This window comes from Thalassophryne amazonica, chromosome 17 (assembly GCF_902500255.1).
Source record: "Thalassophryne amazonica chromosome 17, fThaAma1.1, whole genome shotgun sequence".
Taxonomy (NCBI): Eukaryota; Metazoa; Chordata; class Actinopteri; order Batrachoidiformes; family Batrachoididae; genus Thalassophryne; species Thalassophryne amazonica.
The window spans coordinates 76,288,722-76,309,111 of NC_047119.1; the positions used below are offsets into that span (position 1 = coordinate 76,288,722).

The 20,390-nt window shown below is 41.7% G+C and overlaps 1 protein-coding gene across 1 annotated transcript in view; it reads right to left on the reverse strand.

The window, feature by feature from the left end:
* The window catches only part of LOC117529151 (dematin-like), a 162,934-nt gene that overhangs the window by 90,039 nt on the left and 52,505 nt on the right, over positions 1–20,390 (reverse strand). Inside the window, exons 4-5 of the mRNA XM_034191849.1 lie at positions 4,065–4,208; positions 3,942–3,986 (exon numbers count right to left, since the gene is read on the reverse strand). Coding sequence (XP_034047740.1) covers positions 3,942–3,986; positions 4,065–4,208 — 189 coding nt within the window. The remainder of the gene's footprint in view (positions 1–3,941; positions 3,987–4,064; positions 4,209–20,390) is intronic.

The window sequence follows — 20,390 nt, forward strand, 5'->3', positions numbered from 1 at the left end:
GTCACAATAAAACTAATCTCCAGCACGTCACAATAAAACTAATCTCCAGCACCGTCACAATAAAACTAATCTCCAGCACGTCACAAAAAAACTAATCTCCAGCACGTCAAAATAAAACTAATCTCCAGCACGTCACAATAAAACTAATCTCCAGCAAGGTCACAATAAAACTAATCTCCAGCAAGGTCACAATAAAACTAATCTCCAGCACGTCCAATGAAACTAATCTCCAGCACCGTCACGATTAAACTAATCTCCAGCACCGTCAAAATAAAACTAATCTCCAGCACGTCACAATAAAACTAATCTCCACAATAAAACTAATCTCCAGCACGTCACAATAAAACTAATCTCCAGCACCGTCACAATAAAACTAATCTCCAGCACATCACAATAAAACTAATCTCCAGCACCGTCACAATAAAACTAATCTCCAGCACGTCACAATAAAACTAATCTCCAGCACCGTCACAATAAAACTAATCTCCAGCACCGTCACGATAAAACTAATCTCCAGCACGTCACGATGAAACTAATCTCCAGCACTGTCACAATAAAACTAATCTCCAGCACCGTCAAAATAAAACTAATCTCCAGCACCGTCACAATAAAACTAATCTCCAGCACCGTCACAATAAAACTAATCTCCAGCACCGTCACAATAAAACTAATCTCCAGCACCGTCACAATAAAACTAATCTCCAGCACCGTCACAATAAAACTAATCTCCAGCACGTCACAATAAAACTAATCTCCAGCACCGTCACAATAAAGCTAATCTCCAGCACGTCACAATGAAACTAATCTCCAGCACCGTCACAATAAAACTAATCTCCAGCACCGTCACAATAAAACTAATCTCCAGCACCGTCACAATAAAACTAATCTCCAGCACGTCACAATAAAACTAATCTCCAGCACGTCACAATAAAACTAATCTCCAGCACAGTCACAATAAAACTAATCTCCAGCACAGTCACAATAAAACTAATCTCCAGCACCGTCAAAATAAAACTAATCTCCAGCACGTCACAATAAAACTAATCTCCAGCACGTCACAATAAAACTAATCTCCAGCACGTCACAATAAAACTAATCTCCAGCACGTCCAATGAAACTAATCTCCAGCACTGTCACGATTAAACTAATCTCCAGCACCGTCAAAATAAAACTAATCTCCAGCATGTCACAATAAAACTAATCTCCAGCACCGTCAAAATAAAACTAATCTCCAGCACGTCACAATAAAACTAATCTCCAGCACGTCACAATAAAACTAATCTCCAGTACGTCACAATAAAACTAATCTCCAGCACGTCACAATAAAACTAATCTCCAGCACCGTCACAATAAAACTAATCTCCAGCACATCACAATAAAACTAATCTCCACAATAAAACTAATCTCCAGCACCGTCACAATAAAACTAATCTCCAGCACGTCACAATAAAACTAATCTCCAGCACCGTCACAATAAAACTAATCTCCAGCACCGTCACAATAAAACTAATCTCCAGCACGTCACGATGAAACTAATCTCCAGCACTGTCACAATAAAACTAATCTCCAGCACCGTCAAAATAAAACTAATCTCCAGCACTGTCACAATAAAACTAATCTCCAGCACCGTCAAAATAAAACTAATCTCCAGCACCGTCACAATAAAACTAATCTCCAGCACCGTCACAATAAAACTAATCTCCAGCACGTCACAATAAAACTAATCTCCAGCACCGTCACAATAAAGCTAATCTCCAGCACGTCACAATGAAACTAATCTCCAGCACTGTCACAATAAAACTAATCTCCAGCACCGTCACAATAAAACTAATCTCCAGCACCGTCACAATAAAACTAATCTCCAGCACGTCACAATAAAACTAATCTCCAGCACGTCACAAAAAAACTAATCTCCAGCACGTCACAATAAAACTAATCTCCAGCACCGTCACAATAAAACTAATCTCCAGCACCGTCAAAATAAAACTAATCTCCAGCACGTCACAATAAAACTAATCTCCAGCACGTCACAATAAAACTAATCTCCAGCACGTCCAATGAAACTAATCTCCAGCACCGTCACGATTAAACTAATCTCCAGCACCGTCAAAATAAAACTAATCTCCAGCATGTCACAATAAAACTAATCTCCAGCATGTCACAATAAAACTAATCTCCACAATAAAACTAATCTCCAGCACATCACAATAAAACTAATCTCCAGCACCGTCACAATAAAACTAATCTCCAGCACCGTCACAATAAAACTAATCTCCAGCACCGTCACAATAAAACTAATCTCCAGCACGTCACAATGAAACTAATCTCCAGCACCATCACAATAAAACTAATCTCCAGCACCGTCACAATAAAACTAATCTCCAGCACGTCCAATGAAACTAATCTCCAGCACCGTCACAATAAAACTAATCTCCAGCACCGTCACAATAAAACTAATCTCCAGCACCGTCAAAATAAAACTAATCTCCAGCACCGTCAAAATAAAACTAATCTCCAGCACCGTCAAAATAAAACTAATCTCCAGCACTTCACAATAAAACTGATCTCCACAATAAAACTAATCTCCAGCACGTCACAATAAAACTAATCTCCAGCACGTCACAATAAAACTAATCTCCAGCACGTCACAATAAAACTAATCTCCAGCACCGTCACAATAAAACTAATCTCCAGCACGTCACAATAAAACTAATCTCCAGCACCGTCACAATAAAGCTAATCTCCAGCACGTCACAATAAAACTAATCTCCAGCACGTCACAATAAAACTAATCTCCAGCACCGTCACAATAAAGCTAATCTCCAGCACGTCACAATTAAAATAATCTCCAGCACCGTCACAATAAAACTAATCTCCAGCAGGTCACAATAAAACTAATCTCCACAAAAAAACTAATCTCCAGCACCGTCACAATAAAACTAATCTCCAGCACGTCACAATAAAACTAATCTCCAGCACCGTCACAATAAAACTAATCTCCAGCACGTCACAATGAAACTAATCTCCAGCACCGTCACAATAAAACTAATCTCCAGCACCGTCACAATAAAACTAATCTCCAGCACGTCACAATAAAACTAATCTCCAGCACGTCACAATAAAACTAATCTCCAGCACGTCACAATGAAACTAATCTCCAGCACCTTCACAATGAAACTAATCTCCAGCACCGTCACAATAAAACTAATCTCCAGCACCGTCACAATAAAACTAATCTCCAGCACCTTCACAATAAAACTAATCTCCAGCACCGTCACAATAAAACTAATCTCCAGCACGTCACAATAAAACTAGTCTACAGCACGTCACAATAAAACTAATCTCCAGCACCTTCACAATGAAACTAATCTCCAGCACCTTCACAATGAAACTAATCTCCAGCACCGTCACAATAAAACTAATCTCCAGCACCTTCACAATGAAACTAATCTCCAGCACCTTCACAATGAAACTAATCTCCAGCACCGTCACAATAAAACTAATCTCCAGCACCGTCACAATAAAACTAATCTCCAGCACCTTCACAATAAAACTAATCTCCAGCACCGTCACAATAAAACTAATCTCCAGCACGTCACAATAAAACTAATCTCCAGCACCATCAAAATAAAACTAATCTCCAGCACCGTCAAAATAAACTAATCTCCAGCACGTCACAATAAAACTAATCTCCAGCACCATTAAAATAAAACTAATCTCCAGCACATCAAAATAAAACTAATCTCCAGCACCGTCACAACTCGACTCCAAAGCCCCTGAAGCAGTTTTTAGTCATAGTTCAACACAATCAGCCCTTTAAATTCCTGATTTTTGTCTCGCGTTATGGAGCAACATCACCATATAATCAGTGACTTGGTGATGCTGGACTGAAAGTGGCACTGAGGAGCGGTGAGGTTGATGGAGTTTGTGTCAGTTCTTACCTCAGGAGACATGGACAGCGATGTGGCTGGAGGAGACAACGATCGCTGCAAAGACACAAACGGCAACTCCGTTCAGATGAGAAGTGTGTCGAAGCAGCTGATTGTAGCTGTGAGTGCATTTACCTCTCTGCGCCGTGTGTCAAGTGGTGAGAAACTGAGGTGAGGTCGGTAGGTCATCAGGTCAGGTCTCTCCACCTGCAGGATGGCTTTATCTCGTGGCAAAGCTGCCAGGTCTCTGTAGCCCACCACCTGCTCAGTGACACAAGTCTGGGAGAAGAGTTGTCGGTTCAGTGTGTGTCCACACAGAAGAACACACACTTTGGTTCTTTGTGTGGTGAACAGTGGCAGGTGACCCCAGAGTGCTCTGACCCTTAGAAGAAGGGAGCCTGATGGGGTGAGCTGTCCTTCTGCCTATGAGACCATCAGAAACATGACATGTTCTGCTCTCTAATGAAGTCCTTCACTGCAGGTCTCACTCAACCAGTCGCACACTTTCTTTCTAGGAGTCTTCTCTTAACTTTACTTAATCAAACCGTCTCAGCACACCACGCTCACTGCTGGCTCCTGTCCATGGCTCCTCCTTTGACATCCTGAGTGTGGGTCTCCTGGCCAAACAGAGACGTCCGTTCTGCCTGGAGACGTGTAAAAATCCTTTGACTTCAAGTACAAAATCAAGACCAACCTGTTATGAACACGTTTAACCCTTTAGGAACCTCGTGTCAAGGCCATCGATGATCTTACAAAGGAAGGAAATCAAGTGCAAATGTGACCATGACATCATCTCACAGCCTCTACTGGTGGTTGGCTCTCACTGCGGTATTGTATCACTTCCTGTTCCGGAGCACAGCGGTGTTTTTCTGTATCTGTTAGCTGTTTAATCTGCGCAGTTAGATTGATCTAGTTACCTAGATAACGATTTGTTTCACAGTGTAATCTTCACGTGCCTTAACTAAAGCACTCCCTCTGCTGAACCACATCTAAATTATTTACACATTATTCACTTTGTGTGTTTTTAGGAATCCGCTAGCTTAGCGCAGCTACTAGCTCTTAGCCCATCCCACTTTGGATGGAGCAGCTCTCATTTCTAGAAATCTGGCCAATTTTCTTAAATCCTCCAAACCGTGACTATCCAGGGTTGGGACCAGGAAGCAGAGTTGTAGTCTTACACACCTCTCTGCAGCTTCTCTCCCCCTGCCATCCCCTCATTACCCCATCCCCGTAGAGACAGTGCCTGCTCCCAGACTACCAATAACCAGCAAAAATCTATTTAAGCATAAAAATTCAAAAAGAAAAAATAATATAGCACCTTCAACTGCACCACAGACTAAAACAGTTAAATGTGGTCTATTAAACATTAGGTCTCTCTCTTCTAAGTCCCTGTTAGTAAATGATATAATAGTTGATCAACATATTGATTTATTCTGCCTTACAGAAACCTGGTTACAGCAGGATGAATATGTTAGTTTAAATGAGTCAACACCCCCGAGTCACACTAACTGTCAGAATGCTCGTAGCACGGGCCGGGGCGGAGGATTAGCAGCAATCTTCCATTCCAGCTTATTAATTAATCAAAAACCCAGACAGAGCTTTAATTCATTTGAAAGCTTGACTCTTAGTCTTGTCCATCCAAATTGGAAGTCCCAAAAACCAGTTTTATTTGTTGTTATCTATCGTTCCCTTGGTCGTTACTGTGAGTTTCTCTGTGAATTTTCAGACCTTTTTTCTGACTTAGTGCTTAGCTCAGATAAGATAATTATAGTGGGCGATTTTAACATCCACACAGATGCTGAGAATGACAGCCTCAACACTGCATTTAATCTATTATTAGACTCTATTGGCTTTGCTCAAAAAGTAAATGAGTCCACACACCACTTTAATCATATCTTAGATCTTGTTCTGACTTATGGTATGGAAATAGAAGACTTAACAGTATTCCCTGAAAACTCCCTTCTGTCTGATCATTTCTTAATAACATTTACATTTACTCTGATGGACTACCCAGCAGTGGGGAATAAGTTTCATTACACTAGAAGTCTTTCAGAAAGCGCTGTAACTAGGTTTAAGGATATGATTCCTTCTTTATGTTCTCTAATGCCATATACCAACACAGTGCAGAGTAGCTACCTAAACTCTGTGAGTGAGATAGAGTATCTCATCAATAGTTTTACATCCTCATTGAAGACAACTTTGGATGCTGTAGCTCCTCTGAAAAAATCAGAAGTGCCTGAATCCGTGGTATAACTCACAAACTCGCAGCTTAAAGCAGATAACCCGTAAGTTGGAGAGGAAATGGCGTCTCACTAATTTAGAAGATCTTCACTTAGCCTGGAAAAAGAGTCTGTTGCTCTATAAAGCTAGGACATCTTACTACTCATCACTAATTGAAGAAAATAAGAACAACCCCAGGTTTCTTTTCAGCACTGTAGCCAGGCTGACAAAGAGTCAGAGCTCTATTGAGCCGAGTATTCCTTTAACTTTAACTAGTAATGACTTCATGACTTTCTTTGCTAATAAAATTTTTAACTATTAGAGAAAAAATTACTCATAACCATCCCAAACACGTATCGTTATCTTTGGCTGCTTTCAGTGATGCCGGTATTTGGTTAGACTCTTTCTCTCAGATTGTTCTGTCTGAGTTATTTTCATTAGTTACTTCATCCAAACCATCAACATGTCTATTAGACCCCATTCCTACCAGGCTGCTCAAGGAAGCCCTACCATTATTTAATGCCTCGATCTTAAATATGATCAATCTATCTTTATTAGTTGGCTATGTACCACAGGCTTTTAAGGTGGCAGTGATTAAACCATTACTTAAAAAGCCATCACTTGACCCAGCTATCTTAGCTAATTATAGGCCAATCTCCAACCTTCCTTTTCTCTCAAAAATTCTTGAAAGGGTAGTTGTAAAACAGCTAACTGATCATCTGCAGAGGAATGGTCTATTTGAAGAGTTTCAGTCAGGTTTTAGAATTCATCATAGTACAGAAACAGCATTAGTGAAGGTTACAAATGATCTTCTTATGGCCTCAGACAGTGGACTCATCTCTGTGCTTGTCCTGTTAGACCTCAGTGCTGCTTTTGATACTGTTGACCATAAAATTTTATTACAGAGATTAGAGCATGCCATAGGTATTAAAGGCACTGTGCTGCGGTCACATTTATCTAATAGATTACAATTTATACACGCTTCCCTTAGGCAGTATTATTAGACGGCATTGCTTAAATTTTCATCGTTACGCAGATGATACCCAGCTTTATCTATCCATGAAGCCAGAGGACACACACCAATTAGCTAAACTGCAGGATTGTCTTACAGACATAAGGACATGGATGACCTCTAATTTCCTGCTTTTAAACTCAGATAAAATTGAAGTTATTGTACTTGGCCCCACAAATCTTAGAAACATGGTGTCTAACCAGATCCTTACTCTGGATGGCATTACCCTGACCTCTAGTAATACTGTGAGAAATCTTGGAGTCATTTTTGATCAGGATATGTCATTCAAAGTGCATATTAAACAAATATGTAAGACTGCTTTTTTGCATTTACGCAATATCTCTAAAATCAGAAAGGTCTTGTCTCAGAGTGATGCTGAAAAACTAATTCATGCATTTATTTCCTCTAGGCTGGACTATTGTAATTCATTATTATCAGGTTGTCTTAAAAGTTCCCTGAAAAGCCTTCAGTTAATTCAAAATGCTGCAGCTAGAGTACTGACGGGGACTAGAAGGAGAGAGCATATCTCACCCATATTGGCCTCTCTTTATTGGCTTCCTGTTAATTCTAGAATAGAGTTTAAAATTCTTCTTCTTACTTATAAGGTTTTGAATAATCAGGTCCCATCTTATCTTAGGGACCTCATAGTACCATATCACCCCAATAGAGCGCTTCGCTCTCAGACTGCAGGCTTACTTGTAGTTCCTAGGGTTTGTAAGAGTAGAATGGGAGGCAGAGCCTTCAGCTTTCAAGCTCCTCTCCTGTGGAACCAGCTTCCAATTCAGATCAGGGAGACAGACACCCTCTCTACTTTTAAGATTAGGCTTAAAACTTTCCTTTTTGCTAAAGCTTATAGTTAGGGCTGGATCAGGTGACCCTGAACCATCCCTTAGTTATGCTGCTATAGACTTAGACTGCTGGGGGGTTCCCATGATGCACTGAGTGTTTCTTTCTCTTTTTGCTCTGTATGCACCACTCTGCATTTAATCATTAGTGATCAATCTCTGCTCCCCTCCACAGCATGTCTTTTTCCTGGTTCTCTCCCTCAGCCCCAACCAGTCCCAGCAGAAGACTGCCCCTCCCTGAGCCTGGTTCTGCTGGAGGTTTCTTCCTGTTAAAAGGGAGTTTTTCCTTCCCACTGTCGCCAAGTGCTTGCTCACAGGGGGTCGTTTTGACCGTTGGGGTTTTTACGTAATTATTGTATGGCCTTGCCTTAAATTGTGATTTGGCGCTATATAAATAAAAATGATTGATTGATTGATCATCTCTCTGTCTTCCAAATACAAAGACTGTACATTAGTGCAGTCACAGTACACACGTGATGCTCAGGTGTGACCTCAGACCTCCACACAGTATTTCAAATACAGTAAGAATAAGTGATCATATACAGTGACTTATGTCCAGCTTTTCACACACTCCTCGCCATCTTTGACTGAACGTAACTTATGTGGGATTTCCAGCTGATGCTGTGGTCCAATATCACCCCCCCCACCCGGAAACTTATTTTCATACACTCTTTCAATAATAAATAATTTTCTATTTTGATTTGCACTGCTGCATCTATACCACAATTTCCTATTAAGTTTGGTTAGATTTAAAGACAATTGCTATCTATCAAACCACCTATTTAAATGATTCATTTCTGTTTCATTTCTCTCAAAAGCAGCTGTAAACTCTCCCCAGGGCAAAAAATGTGTCCATCCATTCTGTAGAGAATGTCAATTAATGATGGCACCCTGTGCTCAAGTGCAGGAGGCGTGGTCAGCAGCTCCCCCACAAGTGAAGGAGGCAGGGTCAGCAGCCCCCCAGTAAAGGAGGCGTGGTCAGCAGCTCCCCCCAGTAAAGGAGGCGTGGTCATCAGCTCCCTCAGTGAAGGAGGCGGGGTCAGCAGCTCCCCCCACAAGTGAAGGAGGCGGGGTCAGCAGCCCCCCAGTGAAAGAGGCGGGGTCAGCAGCCCCCCCCACAAGTTAAGGAGGCGGGGTCAGCAGCCCCCCCCACAAGTTAAGGAGGCGGGGTCAGCAGCTCCCCCAGTGAAGGGGGCGGGGTCAGCAGCTCCCCCAGTGAAGGAGGCGTGGTCATCAGCTCCCTCAGTGTAGGAGGCGTGGTTAGCAGCTCCCCCGGTAAAGGAGGTGTGGTCATCAGCTCCCTCAGTGAAGGAGGCGTGGTCACCATCTCCATCAGTAAAGGAGGCGTGGTCATCAGCTCCCTCAGTGAAGGAGGCATGGTCAGCAGCTCCCTCAGTAAAGGAGGCGTGGTCAGCAGCTCCCCCAGTGAAGGAGGTGTGGTCATCAGCTCCCTCAGTGAAGGACGCGTGGTCATCAGCTTCCTCAGTGAAGGAGGCGTGGTTAGCAGCTCCCCCAGTAAAGGAGGCATGGTCATCAGCTCCCTCAGTGAAGGACGCGTGGTCAGCAGCTTCCTCAGTGAAGGAGGCGTGGTCAGCAGCTCCCCCAGTGAAGGAGGTGTGGTCATCAGCTCCCTCAGTGAAGGACGCGTGGTCATCAGCTCCCTCAGTGAAGGAGGCATGGTCATCAGTTCCCTCAGTGAAGGAGGCGTGGTCATCAGCTCCCTCAGTGTAGGAGGCGTGGTTAGCAGCTCCCCCAGTAAAGGAGGCGTGGTCATCAGCTCCCTCAGTGAAGGAGGCGTGGTCATCAGCTCCCTCAGTGAAGGAGACATGGTCATCAGTTCCCTCAGTGAAGGAGGCGTGGTCACCATCTCCATCAGTAAAGGAGGCGTGGTCATCAGCTCCCTCAGTGAAGGAGGCATGGTCAGCAGCTCCCTCAGTGTAGGAGGCGTGGTTAGCAGCTCCCCCGGTAAAGGAGGTGTGGTCATCAGCTCCCTCAGTGAAGGAGGCGTGGTCACCATCTCCATCAGTAAAGGAGGCGTGGTCATCAGCTCCCTCAGTGAAGGAGGCATGGTCAGCAGCTCCCTCAGTAAAGGAGGCGTGGTCAGCAGCTCCCCCAGTGAAGGAGGTGTGGTCATCAGCTCCCTCAGTGAAGGACGCGTGGTCATCAGCTTCCTCAGTGAAGGAGGCGTGGTTAGCAGCTCCCCCAGTAAAGGAGGCGTGGTCATCAGCTCCCTCAGTGAAGGAGGCGTGGTCATCAGCTCCCTCAGTGAAGGACGCGTGGTCATCAGCTCCCTCAGTGAAGGAGGCGTGGTCAGCAGCTCCCCCAGTAAAGGAGGCATGGTCATCAGCTCCCTCAGTGAAGGAGGCGTGGTCATCAGCTCCCTCAGTGAAGGAGGCGTGGTCATCAGCTCCCTCAGTGAAAGAGGCGGGGTCAGCAGCTCCCCCAGTAAAGGAGGCGTGGTCAGCAGTTCCCCCCACAAGTGAAGGAGGCGGGGTCAGCAGCCCCCCAGTGAAGGGGGCAGGGTCAGCAGCTCCCCAGTGAAGGAGGTGTGGTCATCAGCTCCCTCAGTAAAGGAGGCATGGTCAGCAGCTTCCTCAGTAAAGGAGGCGTGGTCAGCAGCTCCCCCCAGTGAAGGAGGCGTGGTCAGCAGCTCCCTCAGTAAAGGAGGCGTGGTCATCAGCTCCCTCACTGTAGGAGGCGTGGTTAGCAGCTCCCCCGGTAAAGGAGGTGTGGTCATCAGCTCCCTCAGTGAAGGACGCGTGGTCATCAGCTCCCTCAGTGAAGGAGGCATGGTTAGCAGCTCCCCCAGTAAAGGAGGCGTGGTCAGCAGCCCCCCCAGTGAAGGAGGCGGGGTCAGCAGCCCCCCCAGTGAAGGAGGCGGGGTCAGCAGCCCCCCCAGTGAAGGAGGCGGGGTCAGCAGCCCTCCCCAGTGAAGGTGTGGTCATCAGCTCCCTCAGTAAAGGAGGCGTGGTCAGCAGCCCCCTCAGTAAAGGAGGCGTGGTCAGCAGCCCCCCCCAGTGAAAGAGGCGTGGTCAGCAGCCCCCTCAGTGAAGGAGGCGTGGTCAGCAGCCCCCTCCAGTGAAGGAGGCGTGGTCAGCAGCCCCCTCCAGTGAAGGAGGCGTGGTCATCAGCTCTCTCAGTGAAGGAGGCGTGGTCATCAGCTCCCTCAGTGAAGGAGGCGGGGTCAGCAGCCCCCCCAGTGAAGGAGGTGGGGTCAGCAGCCCTCCCCAGTGAAGGAGGTGTGGTCATTAGCTCCCTCAGTGAAGGAGGTGTGGTCATTAGCTCCCTCAGTGAAGGAGGTGTGGTCATCAGCTCCCTCAGTAAAGGAGGCGTGGTCATCAGCTCCCTCAGTAAAGGAGGCGTGGTCAGCAGCCCCCTCAGTGAAGGAGGCGTGGTCAGCAGCCCCCCTCAGTAAAGGAGGCGTGGTCAGCAGCCCCCCCAGTGAAAGAGGCGTGGTCATCAGCTCCCTCAGTGAAGGAGGCGTGGTCAGCAGCCCCCTCCAGTGAAGGAGGCGTGGTCATCAGCTCTCTCAGTGAAGGAGGCGTGGTCATCAGCTCCCTCAGTGAAGGAGGCGTGGTCATCAGCTCCCTCAGTGAAGAAGGTGTGGTCATCAGCTCCCTCAGTGAAGGAGGCGTGGTCATCAGCTCCCTCAGTGAAGGAGGCGTGGTTATCAGCTCCCTCAGTGAAGGAGGTGTGGTCAGCAGCTCCCCCCAGTGAAGGAGGTGTGGTCAGCAGCTCCCCCCAGTGAAGGAGGTGTGGTCAGCAGCTCCCCCCAGTGAAGGAGGTGTGGTCAGCAGCCCCCTCAGTGTCACATGTCTCTCTGACTGACTGTCAGATTGGCCTCAGCGTTCAGATTTGTCTTGCACATGTCGTGATGATGCGCATCCTTTATTATAAAAATTTGGGGGATTAATTTTCAAAACCTTTATTTTGCTTAGTACTTCCAAGATGGCGCCCTTCATGGCGTCTCTGTCCTCGTCTTCCTCCACCTACGTGACCGTAAGCTACAGTAGAGAAACACTTCTGAACTTGTCAAAGTTCATCACCAACTTAACTAATTGTTAAACTGCAGTTTAACTAATTGTTAAACAGCCGCATGGCGCAAAGCAACGCCGTGATGAAGCCTTCCAGGACATGTTGGGGCATGTCCAGCTCATGCACAATCACAATCGGATAATCACACGACTGAAAAGCAGCTAACAGCCGTCTGAAAGTCATCTGAAAGCCGTCCTGTGAGACCAACACGGAGGTGGTTTTGTGCCGCGTAATGAACGGCTCCGTGGCGCGTCCCTCCACTTTTCTTTCCATGAAAAAAACTCCTGTAACAGTGGAATGTGCCGAAAAAGTGCTGATGTCCACGTCTCCTGCCTTTTTGTGTAAGTCAGACGAGGTCCCGGATCAACAAAGCCTTCACGTTGGAAATGATCTGGTTGTTTCAGCGGGGTCTGAGCACGTCGATTGGCGCTGGGAGCGGCAGTAACACTCCTTAATCGGTGTAATCCCCATAAAATCGTCCCTGAAAGCTATATTAATTTTCCGAACAGTGTCCACCTGGAGGTCTCTCACAGTTTCTGGAAAAAAACTAATGCAGCAAAGCTCCAAATCGTTCAGACATTTATTCGCAATAAAAATCCGACGAGAGTGGTGGACCACTCCTCACTCAAAGCCTGCTCACAGGCGAATGACGCAACCGACAGGCATGAAAAAACTCACGCATGCGCACGAGGGTTCAAGCTTGTCTGATGCAATCACATGTGATTCAAATCCATATGTTTTTTGAAAAAAATAAAAAGGTCTGATACTTTTCTAACAGACCTCGTATTTGGAGTGTTTTAAATTTAACCCTTGGTCTGGCACCTGCCCATATAAAACGTGAAATTAGTTTGTTCCGAGTATTAAAATGTGAGTCTGGAATTATAATGGGCAGTGCCATAAAAAATATAAAAATCTTGGTAAAATATTAACTTCACTGTCTCTATTCTTGAACCAAAATCCAATGTAAGTGATGACCATCGACTAATGTCCTTCTGTATCAAGTCAGTTATTTTATTAAAATTTAAGGAAAAGAGATTATCAAATTCCTGTGTGATGAACACACCTAAATGTTTTAACTGTTTTGTGTCCCATTTTAGTTTGTATTGTCTTATTAAATTACTTGGTTGATAGTCGATGGTCAAGACTTGGGTCTTAGTAATATTTAAGTGATAACCTGACAAACGCCCAGACTCTTTTAGAATTCACATAAGTTTTGGAATTGTTTCATTAGGATTCTGTAGGTAAGTGATAATATCATCGGCAAACAGGGTTATTACATGTTTAGTGTTAGCTATTGTGATACCTTGAATTTCATCATTTTGTCGTATTGCCTGAGCCAGAGGCTGAATAAATAACGCAAAGAGGGAGGGGCTGAGCCCACAACCCTGACGATTTCCCCTATACAACTGAAAACTCGTAATAAATCTGTTTTACATCAGGACTGATCTTAATCCCCAAATATGTAAAACCTTCTTTGGTGATTGTGAATGGCGTATCTATAGAAGGTTGCAATCTTTCGTTCTTGTTCATAAACATTAATGTAGATTTGGAATTATTTATTTCATAACCTGATATGATTCCAAATGTCTCTATCAAATCTAGTAGTTGGGGAATACTATCTTTTAATTTTGTCAAAAACAAAATTATATCGTCTGCATATAAAGCTATATGGTGCTCATATCCTCCTGTGATGCCTTTATGAGCTCTTATAACCATGGCCAAGGGCTCTATAGCCAACACGAATAGCAGAGGTGATAATGGACACCCTTGTCTAGTAGATTGGTGGAGAGTAAATGGTTTAGAAACATTATTGTTAGTCAATATTTCGGCGGTTGGGCTTGTGTACAAAAGCTTTATCCATCTCAAGAAATTAGCACTGATACCAAACAGCGGCATCACCTTAAAAGGAACCCCCACTCAATCCTATCAAAGGCCTAACGCGCATCTAAGGATAACATGGCTGTATCATTTGATTTGTTTGTTTCATATAATATGTTCAGAACATGCCGAATATTATGAAATCCATGTCTGTTCCCGACAAAACCATTTTGATCATTTATAACCAATTGGGGTAAATGAGACTCCAATCTTCTTGGCCAAGGCCTTACAAAGTATTTTAATATCACAGCCCATCAAGGTTTGTTTGGTTTCAGGATTAAATTTATTGTTGCAAGTCTCAGAGATGGGGGAGTATTCCCTTCATATAGGATTCCTTATACATGTCCAAAAGTGGGGCCAGAAGCTTCTCCCCAAATGTCTTGTAAAATTCAACTGGGAAGCCGTCTGGTCCTGGTGCTTTCCCGCTCGGCATTCTTTGGATGGCTTCTGCTAATTCCTTCATTGTTAGGTTGCAATCCAGTTCCTCACGCTCATTTTCTGACAGGGTCTAAAATCTCAATTTCTCTAAAAAGGAATTCTGACAATGTGTGTTATCTACGCGCTCTGATGTATACAGGGTCTCCTAGAAATCCCTAAAATGCTATTAATCTCTACTGGATCTGTAGCTACGCCTCCTGTTGGTGTCTTAATGCTATTGATTGCTCTATCTAACTGTCTTTTTTTTAGTCTCCAAGCCAACAGCTTACCGCATTTTTCTTCTTGATCATAATATGACTGTTTAAGCCACATTAAATTTTTTGCAACTTTTTCTATGGATACTTTGTTATATTTGGCTCTCATAATTTACAACTCTTTTGCTTTCTGTGGGCTGTAATTGTTATATAGTTCCTGTTCCATCAGTCTAATTTGTTTCTCAATTGTCTCCAATTCTATATGTTGTTGTTTTGCTTTATATTTTGTAAAACTGATCATTTCCCCTCTGATATATGCTTTGAATGTCTCCCATCGAACACTTGCATCAGTCTGGTCATGATTGATATCAAAATAATTGTTAATGCGTTCTTGAGAGAATTCTATAAATTTTGTGTCTTGTAGTAATTCAACTGGAAATCTCCATCTCTTAGTGGGATAAATAAATGTGTCAATATATAAGTTTAACGATACCGCCGCATGATCACTTATGACAATGCTATCAATCAATCAATCAATCAATCAATTTTTTTTTTATATAGCGCCAAATCACAACAAACAGTTGCCCCAAGGCGCTTTATATTGTAAGGCAAGGCCATACAATAATGATGTAAAACCCCAACGGTCAAAACGACCCCCTGTGAGCAAGCACTTGGCTACAGTGGGAAGGAAAAACTCCCTTTTAACAGGAAGAAACCTCCAGCAGAACCAGGCTCAGGGAGGGGCAGTCTTCTGCTGGGACTGGTTGGGGCTGAGGGAGAGAACCAGGAAAAAGACATGCTGTGGAGGGGAGCAGAGATCGATCACTAATGATTAAATGCAGAGTGGTGCATACAGAGCAAAAAGAGAAAGAAACAGTGCATCATGGGAACCCCCCAGCAGTCTACGTCTATAGCAGCATAACTAAGGGATGGTCCAGGGTCACCTGATCCAGCCCTAACTATAAGCTTTAGCAAAAAGGAAAGTTTTAAGCCTAATCTTAAAAGTAGAGAGGGTGTCTGTCTCCCTGATCTGAATTGGGAGCTGGTTCCACAGGAGAGGAGCCTGAAAGCTGAAGGCTCTGCCTCCCATTCTACTCTTACAAACCCTAGGAACTACAAGTAAGCCTGCAGTCTGAGAGCGAAGCGCTCTATTGGGGTGATATGGTACTACGAGGTCCCTAAGATAAGATGGGACCTGATTATTCAAAACCTTATAAGTAAGAAGAAGAATTTTAAATTCTATTCTAGAATTAACAGGAAGCCAATGAAGAGAGGCCAATATGGGTGAGATATGCTCTCTCCTTCTAGTCCCCGTCAGCACTCTAGCTGCAGCATTTTGAATTAACTGAAGGCTTTTTAGGGAACTTTTAGGACAACCTGATAATAATGAATTACAATAGTCCAGCCTAGAGGAAATAAATGCATGAATTAGTTTTTCAGCATCACTCTGAGACAAGACCTTTCTGATTTTAGAGATATTGCGTAAATGCAAAAAAAGCAGTCCTACATATTTGTTTAATATGCGCTTTGAATGACATATCCTGATCAAAAATGACTCCAAGATTTCTCACAGTATTACTAGAGGTCAGGGTAATGCCATCCAGAGTAAGGAGCTGGTTAGACACCATGTTTCTAAGATTTGTGGGGCCAAGTACAATAACTTCAGTTTTATCTGAGTTTAAAAGCAGGAAATTAGAGGTCATCCATGTCTTTATGTCTGTAAGACAATCCTGCAGTTTAGCTAATTGGTGTGTGTCCTCTGGCTTCATGGATAGATAAAGCTGGGTATCATCTGCGTAACAATGAAAATTTAAGCAATACCGTCTAATAATACTGCCTAAGGGAAGCATATATAAAGTGAATAAAATTGGTCCTAGCACAGAACCTTGTGGAACTCCATAATTAACTTTAGTCTGTGAAGAAGATTCCCCATTTACATGAACAAATTGTAATCTATTAGACAAATATGATTCAAACCACCGCAGCGCAGTGCCTTAATACCTATGGCATGCTCTAATCTCTGTAATAAAATTTTATGGTCAACAGTATCAAAAGCAGCACTGAGGTCTAACAGAACAAGCACAGAGATGAGTCCACTATCATACCAACATCCCTTAATTTTTGAGAAAAGTCCAAATGAGACCAAAAAGTAGTCAATCCGAGAGTGGGGTACCATGTGTACTCAAATAGCATGAATATTCCATTTGATCTGGATGTAATTCCCTCCATACTTCGGCCAAATTCAGATCTTTACAGGATTGCAATAGTACTTTTCTTGTTTGTGCATGGGTAGAGTCAACATTAGTAGAGCGATCCCTTGTGGGTACTAAAGCACAATTAAAGTCACCACTGAGAATGTACATACCCTGTAAGGTGGACAGAGTGAGGAAGAGGTTCTGGAAAAATGCTGGGTTGTCATCATTTGGACCATAGACACACACCAAATTTAGTTCACATGTGGATATTTTGCCTTGGATAATGATATACCTGCCAAATTGATCATAGATAACATTAGTGGTTTGAAAAGGTAAAACTTTATGTATAAGTATCAGTACACCCCTGGCCTGACTACTATAAGGAGCACACAAGGACCTGACCTGGCCATCTTTTTTAAATCTATCAATTTCTGTTGCCCTTAAATGTATTTCCTGCAGGAAAACTATTTGGGATTTGAGTTGTTAATTCTGTTTAAGACTTGCTTCAATTTTGCTATTTCTCTCAAGCCCCCCTAATGTTCCAGCTAGTGATTTTTTTATTTCAGGCATATTGGCGATTTATTGTCATAAGTGAAGTACATCTCTGTTCTGCACGTAGGCTAAGTGGATAAACAAAGGCACTGCTGGGAAAAGCCCCTTTAGCATATGTGAAGAGAGAGAAGAAGAAAAAAAAAAAAACCTGCATGTCGTGCCAGATATCCCCCACACACACCACACACACTTCCACAACTGAAGTGTTTTTAAAGGTGTAGCCAGTGGGGAGGATGCACCCCTGAAGAAAGACAATCATTGGAACAACAAGTTACAAACTTTTATATCAAAAGGTGTTGTCATCCATCAAGATCAATATCAGACTGTTATACTATTCCAACTAAAGATAGAAAAAATAAACTATCTAACATTGTTATACGATTTACAAGCAGAAAATTAAATATGAGTTATTAAGACAGGCAAAAGAATTTGAAAGGAACAAGTGTCTATATAATGAGCATCTAACAAGAAAAATGCAGATATTGCTAGGGACGCAAGACTACTAAGAAAACAGAACATATTGTTGCTCCATGGGTCTGGAATTGTAGGGTGTGGATTAAGAGTGAAAGAAGGAACAAACGGTATACAATCAAAACACTATGGAGGACCTTACGAAATACAGACCTGAATAGACAATAAATATAACATCTGTTGGTAATTGGACCAACAAAAATCAGATCAAACATGGAAACAGAGGATAAAATATATGACATAGACACTAATATTGATGAAAGTATATTTGACTTAAAACGATTGGTTGTGAGTATTACACAGTAGAACAGCTGAATAGTGAAAAAATTGCAGAATATACCCTGTCACTCTTACATATAAACAGTCGAAGCTTGTATTGTAAAATGTCACAAATAAAAGAGTTATTTAAATCAGTTTAAAAATAGATTTAGTATTGTTGCAATCACTGAATCTTGGCTTAAAGATGATCTCATGGATGAAGTTCAAATGGAGGATTATGAGCTGTATTTTGTAAACAGAAGATATAAAAAAGGCGGTGGGTATTGCTCTGTATACAAAAACAGATCTGATGTGTACAATTGTTGAAGAAATGACACTCTATGAATGATGTCATAGAATTGCTAACAGTGGAACTTGTACATGAAACATCTAAGAATATTTTAATCAGTTGTGTACAGAGCACAGATTCTGTGTTGTGAAATTTACAGATAAAAAATTGAATTATTCCATCAAATTAAAACAAAAACGCTTTTATGTGTGGGACTTTATTTAAAATAGAAAGCTCCAGCTGCCAAAGATCAAGTGATTTTGTGAATACAATGTATAGTTTGGGGTTATTCCCCTTGATAACAAACCAACCAGAATTACATCGCAAAGTTGCAACGGTAATTGATAATATATTTACAAACAGAAACAGATGAAATATCAAGAATGGGATCTTCATGACAGATATTAGCGACCATTTACCAACTTTTTTCAATATTTAAATATAAAAATAGGTACAACAAAAAAACTGATATAAACTTTAAAAGAGATAAGTCAGTAAAAGCTTAGAGGCATTAAAATATGACCTTAAAAATCAAAACTGGGAAGAAGTTATGTCAGTGATGTTAATGTAGCATAAATCATTTATGAAATATTGATGAAATCATACAATAAAAATTGTAAATTAATTGACATAGTAAGAAAAGAGTAAATAAACCATGGCTGACAAAGGGAATAAAAAATGCTGTGCAAAGAAAAACTATTTAACAGGTGCTTTTTAAAATTGCAAACAAAGGAATCAGAACATAAATACAAAAAATATAAAAATAAACTATAACAATAATTAGGAAACAAAAAAAAGATTATTACAGTGAAAAACTAAATAAGAGTAAGATATATGAGGGGTAACATGGGGAATTATAAAAAGTGTGATGATAGTGTGGAACGAAAGAAACTATTCCAAATTACTTGTTAAGGAAAAATAAAGAGATTATGATATAAAAGAAGTTGCAAATGGGTTTAATGATTATTTTTCAAATGTAGGGTCAAGTCTGGTGGGAAATAAACCAATAATAGAAGATAAATTATGTACATTGGTAAATACGGTCAATAGTATTTTCTGGACAATGTGGAAAAGATGGAAATAAGAAATATTGTAAAAAAAATGTGTAAGCAAAAGATCAACTGACCATGAAGATTTAGACATGATGACTGTAAAAAGTATAATAGAAATGTTATTGAACCATTTACTTATATTTGTAATCTGTCTCTGTCAACGGGGTTTTCCAGATGAAATGAAAATTGCTAAGGTAGTCCATTATAAAAATGGAGACAAACATAATTTTCTATTACAGGCCAGTATCATTGCTTCCACAGTTTTCTAAAATTATGGAAAAAGTTTTTTGTAACAAGATTGGATAAATTTATTGAGAAAAACATCATATTTTAAATAATGCTCAGTATGGATCAGAACAAACATTCGACAGCTATGGCAATTATGGAACTAATAGAGAAAATATCAACAACAATAGATAATAAGGATTTTTGTAAGTATTTTTTATTGACATGAAAAAGGCTTTTGATGTTATAGACCACTCAAGATTGCTCCACAAGTTACAACAATATGGAATAAGAGGTGTTGCACATCAGTGGGGTAAAAAGTACTTAGGAAAATAGAAACAGTTTGTTCAGATAAATAATACCAAATCAGAATTGTGTAACATTATTTATGGAGTACCACAGGATCGGTACTTGGACCCAAATGTTTATTTTGTATATCAATGATTTTGTGAATGTATCCAATGTGCTTGGCAGCATTTTATTTGCTGATGATACAACGCTGTTTTACTCTGGATCAGATATACAGGAAGTAGCACAAGTGATAAATACAGAGTTGGAAAAAGTTAAACATGGTTGATATAAACAGATTGTCACTAAATATTAATAGGACAAATTTCATATTGTTAATGATAGAGCGAAAAGAAATAATGTGTCATTACAAATAGATGGAAGGGATATACAAAGGGTAAAAGAAATGAAATTTTAGGAGTCATGATTGATGAAGATCTACATGGAAGTCAATAAATTACATAAAAGGAAAAATAGCGAAAGCCATTGCTGTTTTGCATAAAGAAATA